The sequence below is a fragment of the Embiotoca jacksoni genome, unplaced genomic scaffold, assembly GCF_022577435.1.
Source record: "Embiotoca jacksoni isolate LCO1_2020_lvr unplaced genomic scaffold, fEmbJac1.0.p SCAF_14, whole genome shotgun sequence".
In the NCBI taxonomy this organism is placed as follows: Eukaryota; Metazoa; Chordata; class Actinopteri; family Embiotocidae; genus Embiotoca; species Embiotoca jacksoni.
In genome coordinates, this window is record NW_027185274.1 from 16,538,165 (window position 1) to 16,544,999 (window position 6,835).

The following is a 6,835-nucleotide window of genomic DNA, read 5'->3' on the forward strand; positions in this document are numbered from 1 at the left end:
CTGTCCCGGCCTCCTGGCGGCCTCCTACCACCTCATCCCACCCTGAGGCTCCAGGCTCTCACACGTCTGCAACAACAATCAAATTGTGGTTTCTGCATCATCTCAGCGACGCTCCAACACTGTCGAACCAGTGCTCCTTTTTAAAGTTGGGTTCAGTGTGTGTGTTATACGAACTGGTCAGGTGGTACCAAACCGCTCCGAACCAGCAAGATGGCGACCAACAAAATCCGAACTTAAGGCTTCATAACGTTCACAAACCAACGGGCAACGTCACCGCTGGTACCAAAGCTCATGTTTGGAGTGAGAAAAAAAAAAAAAAAAAGGTGGTAATCTGCACACCTACAATGAAATGCAGCCAAGTTAAAATTAATTAATGAAGTCATTGCTACCTTCCTTGCTAACACTGTGAAGGTGTTTTTTTTCATTAATTCATGTCAGTGTATTTTTTTCAAACTGTTGTTTTTGTCACGAGTACTTTGATTGCGGGCTGAAAAATGGCACTTTATTTTCTTTTGGAAAGACCTTTAGTCTACAGCCATGCTAATGCTCGTCTCTCTGCGAGGTTGTAGTTTAAGCTGAATGCTAACATGCTAACAACAACAAAGCTGATGTTCAACAGGTAAAATGTTCGCTCTGTTCACCATTTTAGGCCGACAGGTCATAAAATAAAGTACCGGACAAGTTCAAATCTTGACCAGATAATGGCACGAGATAAAAGATTAGAATAATCTGCCCTTTAATTGATTAGATATTTCAATATGGACCAAAAACACTGGGACCCTCCAGTCGAGCTGCAACATGAAAAGAAAAAGACATAAAAAAAACTTGAAAATCTTACTTTTGTATCAAAAATGTATTTAAAACGTTAACATTAAGCAACATTCAAAGGCGCCAACAAAAACAAATGTCCACTGAAATCATCTGCTGAACAAGTCAGTCAAACTGCGTACGGTGTGCAGAGAACAACATTTCATTTGAACCCGTTAATTAGTGCTTTTAAAATCCTTCCATTCATGTAATCTCTGCTGTAAATATTAATTTATGTTTCAAAGGCAGTGTCATAGACACAGACGTTAGAAAGCTACGCTGCGGCATCAACAGGAGCTGGGGTCTTTACGACCGGTGTACGGTCAACATCTGGATGTAACGTACAAACACGGGAGGAAGAGTCAACGAAGTCTCCACCGAGAGCTTCAAAGCACAATATACTAAAACAGACAAATTGCATAAGAGCTACGTGAGCGCCTGCTCCGGATGTCCATGTCCTGACCACCGGGCGGAGTGGACGGTCAAACCACGTCCATGCCGAGTCCCCTGGCAACCTCCGTCAGAGCCTGGACCGCCCCAGAGGTCCCGCTGCCTTCACAGTCCTCCTGCGGCAGTCCTCCGGGCTCGTCCTCGATGTGAGGGATGGTGCTCATCACGCAGTAGACAGGGGAGTCGCTGCCTCTGGGGCTGCCCTGAGGCGACACGTCCTCGGCTCCGGACAGCTCGGAGGAGAACGAGGAGGAGGAGCTGGAGGACGGCGAGGAGGATCCTGCCGGAGAGCTGCGGCCGCTCTCCGGCGCGACGGCCGCCCCCTTCGTCCGGCTGCTGCTTCTCTGACTCTTCCGAAGGCTCTGCGGCTTCTTGGCCATGTTCTTCATGATCTCCTTCGTCACTTCTACGGTCTCGAACCGGACCATGTTCACTTTGAGGAAGCCGTCCACGTCCTTCCTGTACCTGTGAGGAGAGACGGCAGACAGCCTCAATAAACATCTCTTTATCTTAAACTGACTTGAAGTACATTTGGTGCACCCCAGGAGATGAGAAGCAGAGTGGATCTAAAACGTGTTTATTTTTCATAGAGACTTCCAGGTTTACTTCTTAACTTCTTCCAGGTCACACGTTTGTTTACCTGCTCAAATGAATGACCGGCGATGAGCAGAATTCAACTAGGACGTGCACGGAAACACACCACAGCAAACTTCAGACAAGGTTTGATGAAACTGTCAACATACACCAGTGTGTGTGTGTGTGTGTGTGTGTGTGTTTCAGAAGGTCCCAGTAGAACTCGCTGGTCACAGTCTGACCCTGGGGGGTGAATTCACGGTCGTTCTTTTAAAACTACAATATGAGCATCTTTCCCACTAAACCACGATCCGAGGAAGTTCATAAACAACCGGAGATTTGTATGAGAGACACGTCCGACTCTGCCGTGCACAGAACCTGTTCGCAGCTTCAACAAGCGACTCACCTGAAGCGGGAATGTCCAGACGGCCACTTCAACTCGTGCTTGTTACGGAGGTGAAGAGTGAGAGTGTAACACCAAGAGAAGACCTTATCACAGATATGGCACTTGTATTTGGACATCCCCCCAACCTGTTGGTAAATATCATGAGAAGATGTGAATTAAAGAAGCTTCGTTATGACAGCAGGTGCTGATGTTGATCTGAAGCGGTGACGTGCTGCTGACCGACCTCGTGCAGCCTCTTGAAGTGGGCGCTCATGGTCTGGAATGTGTGGCAGGAATAATCACAGCCCTCCACCGTGCAGCGGTACACCGTCCCCTCGTTGTGCACCTCGGTGTGCTTTTGGAGATCACGCGCGTTCTTAAATCTGTGATAGATAGATAGATAGATAGATAGATAGATAGATAGATAGATAGATAAAAAACAAATACATAAATAAACAAATGAATGAATGAAAAAGAAGTAATGTAACAAGTTTTTGTCAAGTCACTCACTTTACCTGAGTCTTCTCCGTGTGTGTGTGTGTGTGTGTGTGTGTGTGTGTGTGTGTGTGTGTGTGTGTGTGTGTGTGTGTGTGTGTAGTGCTCTGACTGTCTCACTCCTCAGAGGTCTGTCTGACCGTCTCACTCCTCTCAGAGGTCTGTCTGACTGTCTCACTCCTCAGAGGTCTGTCTGACCGTCTCACTCCTCTCAGAGGACTGTCTGACCGTCTCACTCCTCAGAGGACTGTCTGACCGTCTCACTCCTCAGAGGTCTGTCTGACCGTCTCACTCCTCAGAGGTCTGTCTGACCATCTCACTCCTCAGAGGACTGTCTGAGCTCCACTGAATTTTCTCCGATCGGTGATGACAATTTTCCGAGAGATCTGATTGGTCAGTAAACGGTACTTTCTTACGTTTGATCCGATATCGCCAACATAACCTGCTCCGGATCAGGTTAGGTTTGCAGCATCAGTTACCATGGTGATCTAGCCAGTTTAAAAGACACTGTGACACTGACAACCCTGGCTTTAGTCTCAACATACCTCGCTAACCCACTAATCTCTCTTCGTAATTCACCCCTCTGGTCAGCTGCTTTCGAGCTTTACCTTTTGTCGCAGAAGTCACACGGGAACGGCCTCTCGTCACAGTGACGGAACCTGATGTGGATCTTCAGAGCTGCCAGAGTGGTGCAGGTCATGTCACAGAAAGGACACTTGACTTGATTCACTGGGAGTAAAACGGGAAGAAGAAGGAATGGTTGACTGACAACTGGTCAACCATCTGGTCCATCAGTGATGAACCTTTTTTTTTTTTTTTTTTTTTTTTTTTTACTTCAGACACTTACACTCATCATTTTCATTGAGGGACTCATAAGAACTAGCATGTTAGAAAGATTCTGAAGATGTTTGTTGAAAAATAAATCAATTAAAATGCGTGCTAATCCATAATAAATGATAATCTATTTGCAGATGAAAGTCAGGTGAAGTGATATAAAATGAGGCGAGAAGATTTGTCAACTGCTGTTTGCACTTTGAAACTAAATCGTCTTCAAAATTTAAAAAAAAATTAAAACAAAAACAATTTGATGAAAACTGAAATCATAAATTCTGATCATTTCACTGGTTTCCATCGATGTTACCATGCTAAATGTTCAAATGGCCGAGGTGAAACACATGGATAAGACAACATTTCAAAAACCAATTGCCTCATCATCCCACTGACACACAGTAGGGAACTGCCCCTTTATCATTCCTGATCCGATCTCTTCTGTATTAAAACTGAAGGCGGTCGTTACCGTGCTGACGGATGTGGTCTCTCAGAAGCCTCTCGCTGGAAAAGGCTTTGCCACAATGTTCACAAACCAGCGACTCTGTCAGAATGAGTACAGCGAGACATTAAAACATGCAGAACCACCTCCATCTTCTGAATGTTTTTCAGGCTTGGGTTTCCGTCTCACCTACGGGCTCGGCCTGCCGGTGGAGGTGGTCGAACAGCTTGGTGTTGCTGGAGAACATGCTGCCGCATGTCGGACAGGCCACCAGTCTCTCCTGAGTGTGGCTCCGCATGTGCTCCCTCAAACGGTACCGGATCTTAAAGAAGGCTTCGCAGCCTGTAACAGAAACGTGAGACATCACACAGAGCAGGTGAAGGAACACGAACTTCTCTCTAACCTCCTCCGACCCGGTCGTACCTGCCCAGTGGCAGAAGAGCGCCTGCTGTTGTTGTGACAGAGACTGTGGCTCGGCACTTTCTACGTGATTGTCCACGTGTCGGTAGAACCACTCAGGATTGTTGAATGTACTCTGTATGAATATAAAAAAGCATAAATATCATATTAGTAGCGGTGTTATCGAGCTCTAAGTGACCCAACGGATGACTTAAAATAAAAAATACCTACATCGCACTGCTCCCACTGGCAGCTGTACCCATCGGATCCCTCCGGAACCAGATTGTTGCTGTGCACGCCTTGGTTGCAGCTGGGCAGGTCGGGACGGGACTTGAGCAGCTGGGACCCGACAAACTTGAGTTTCCCGTGGTAGTTGTGGAAGTAAGCGTGGACCTCCAGCTCTGCAGGGATCCCCATGGACAGAAACTCACATCCATTCCAGAGACAAGCATATTCATCTGAACAAAGAGAGTGAACCAGCAGATAAGGACATGTTATTACTAAATGTACACGGAGGACTTTGATATCAGACCGCTTATGGCTAAAAAATGGACATGAATGTTCATTCATCCTCATGAAAAAGGGATGTCGGTTCAGTAAATGCCTTCAGACTGAATTATTCGTAACAAAATCTGAATCTCAATTCCTGCCTCCCAAACGATCTCATTTCTGCCTACGACTCTGCCGCATTTTCACTCGACAAGTCAGCTGCATCGAAACAAGCGCTCCCACTCTACCACTGAAAAAAGATCATGGAAATTCTGACAGACAAAGAACAACGACAGTCCAAAAGAAGAGTAACAGCAGGCCTACTTGACCACAGAGAACCCAGAACCTGATCCTGAGCTGGCGGTTGACGACAACGTTTGCGTGTCACAAATAGAGAGAAGATCCACAGCAACAGGAGCGAGGAAACAACAGTGGAGATGAAGGCTTGATAGAAAATGGAAGCAAAAGCTAAGAGTAAGAAATGAAATCAGTCAGGGAGGACTTAAACCACAGGGTTTCCTCTCCAAGACAAACATCAACTTCCCTGATTTTCACCGACTAAAAAGCTGAAACTCGGTGACCTATAATGAACAGAAAAACAAGCTGCGGCTGTGTGCTGAGCAGACGAGAAACAGACACAGTATTTTATTCCTATTCCATTTGCAATCTCACAGATTGCAAAAATATTTCACTGCTAAAACCTCCTGCACAATTATGATCACGCAACTCGGCCTGTGCAGCCTCATAAACACAACTGAGCCTTCTTTCAAAGAGGAAAGTCAAGAAGCCAGCATGCTTCACACCGTCGGCGTGGCTGAGAAATGGTGCTCTTTCTCACGTTTGATAAGATCTACAGAAGTTGTACTAACTTTACATTTAGTTTTTCACCAACAACAACAAAAAAAACATGTGTGCACACAAAGTCATACACACGGAATACACCTTTTACCAATAATGTAACACCGGATGACTGGCTTGTTGTCTTAGTTACCAAATAAGCTCTCCGTTGAGTGCGTTTCATTTTTGGACACCGTGTCCTCGGGTGTCCTCCTCACTCACCCAGCTCCTCCAGGGCGTCTCTGTCTCCCAGGTAATCCTTCAGATGCAGCGACATGTGGTCGCTCAGCTCCTCCATGCTGCGGCCCCTGAAGCCGCATGAAGCCCACTCGCACACCACCTCCAGGTTGTCCAGTCTCTTCGTCGTCATCATGGTGGAGGCCTGATATATCAGTCCCTGACCAACACGGGAGGAAAACCTTTCAACAAAAGAGACTGAACCGGGAGCTCCCTTCTCACAATCAAGAGAGACACCGAGTTAGTTCCTCTTCAAAACGAGGTCGGCTGCTGTCTGCTTTGTAGATAAAAGTAACATGAAAGCATTTATTTATTTATTTTTAAATGTCAGTCTTCTTACAAGTTAACGAATACTGTGAGTAGCAGACTGCAGATTATCTCTTGTTTTAGAAAGTCTTTATGCAAAAGTTGTCGTTTCGGCTAACAGTCGAGCTCCCGCTGCACCTGCGACAGGTTTGAACTCTTTTTCCAAACGTGAGAAATCGTTTGACACTTTAACTGAGAAGTTTTAAATGTTTTTGTAACACTTGAAAGGTTTTGTAAAAAAAAAAAAAAAAATGTCTTACAGATATTGGGGCCCCTTGGAGCAGCAGGTCTGGGTTAATGCTCTCTTTTCCCTCCTCTGGGCTTCTCTGGATTTGTTTATTTCCTGTATTCGGGGCATTTTGACGGAAGTTGTTCTTCTTCGTTGGATAATCAGAACCAGTCACAATGAAAGCTGAACATACCGCCCCCTACCGCACTTGGAGGCCTCCAACAAATTAGCTTATCTCAATCAAACAAATCCAAACTACCTGTAAATTTCAGAGAATAAAGTTAACTATAATATTGGTTCATAGTGAATTTAGTACAGAAAGGAGGTGGTGGAGGAATTTTCCTTTTTTTCTTAACTA

General features: G+C 45.6%; 1 protein-coding gene across 1 annotated transcript; it reads right to left on the reverse strand.

Annotated features, from left to right (window-relative positions):
- Positions 1 to 690: 690 nt before the first annotated feature.
- On the reverse strand, positions 691 to 6,576 carry LOC138197467 (histone H4 transcription factor). Its single transcript, XM_069148313.1, has 10 exons — positions 6,509 to 6,576; positions 5,928 to 6,102; positions 4,611 to 4,837; positions 4,404 to 4,515; positions 4,170 to 4,322; positions 4,008 to 4,082; positions 3,319 to 3,439; positions 2,460 to 2,598; positions 2,237 to 2,361; positions 691 to 1,722 (listed from the first exon to the last, which is right to left on the reverse strand). The coding sequence occupies exons 2-10, from the start codon at positions 6,076 to 6,078 to the stop codon at positions 1,290 to 1,292; spliced, it is 1,536 nt and encodes a 511-aa protein (XP_069004414.1). The 5' UTR covers positions 6,079 to 6,102; positions 6,509 to 6,576; the 3' UTR covers positions 691 to 1,289.
- Between the last annotated feature and the right edge of the window lie 259 nt (positions 6,577 to 6,835).

Bases quoted from the DNA above. Each gene is read 5' to 3' on its own strand.
- LOC138197467 (XM_069148313.1), bottom strand. From the start codon at position 6,078: ATGATGACGACGAAGAGACTGGACAACCTGGAGGTGGTGTGCGAGTGG. The intron at 4,323-4,403 runs GTACGACCGGGT...TTTCTGTTACAG, and splicing joins GCTCTTCTGCCACTGGGCAG to GCTGCGAAGCCTTCTTTAAG. The intron at 4,083-4,169 runs GTGAGACGGAAA...TCATTCTGACAG, and splicing joins CCGGCAGGCCGAGCCCGTAG to AGTCGCTGGTTTGTGAACAT.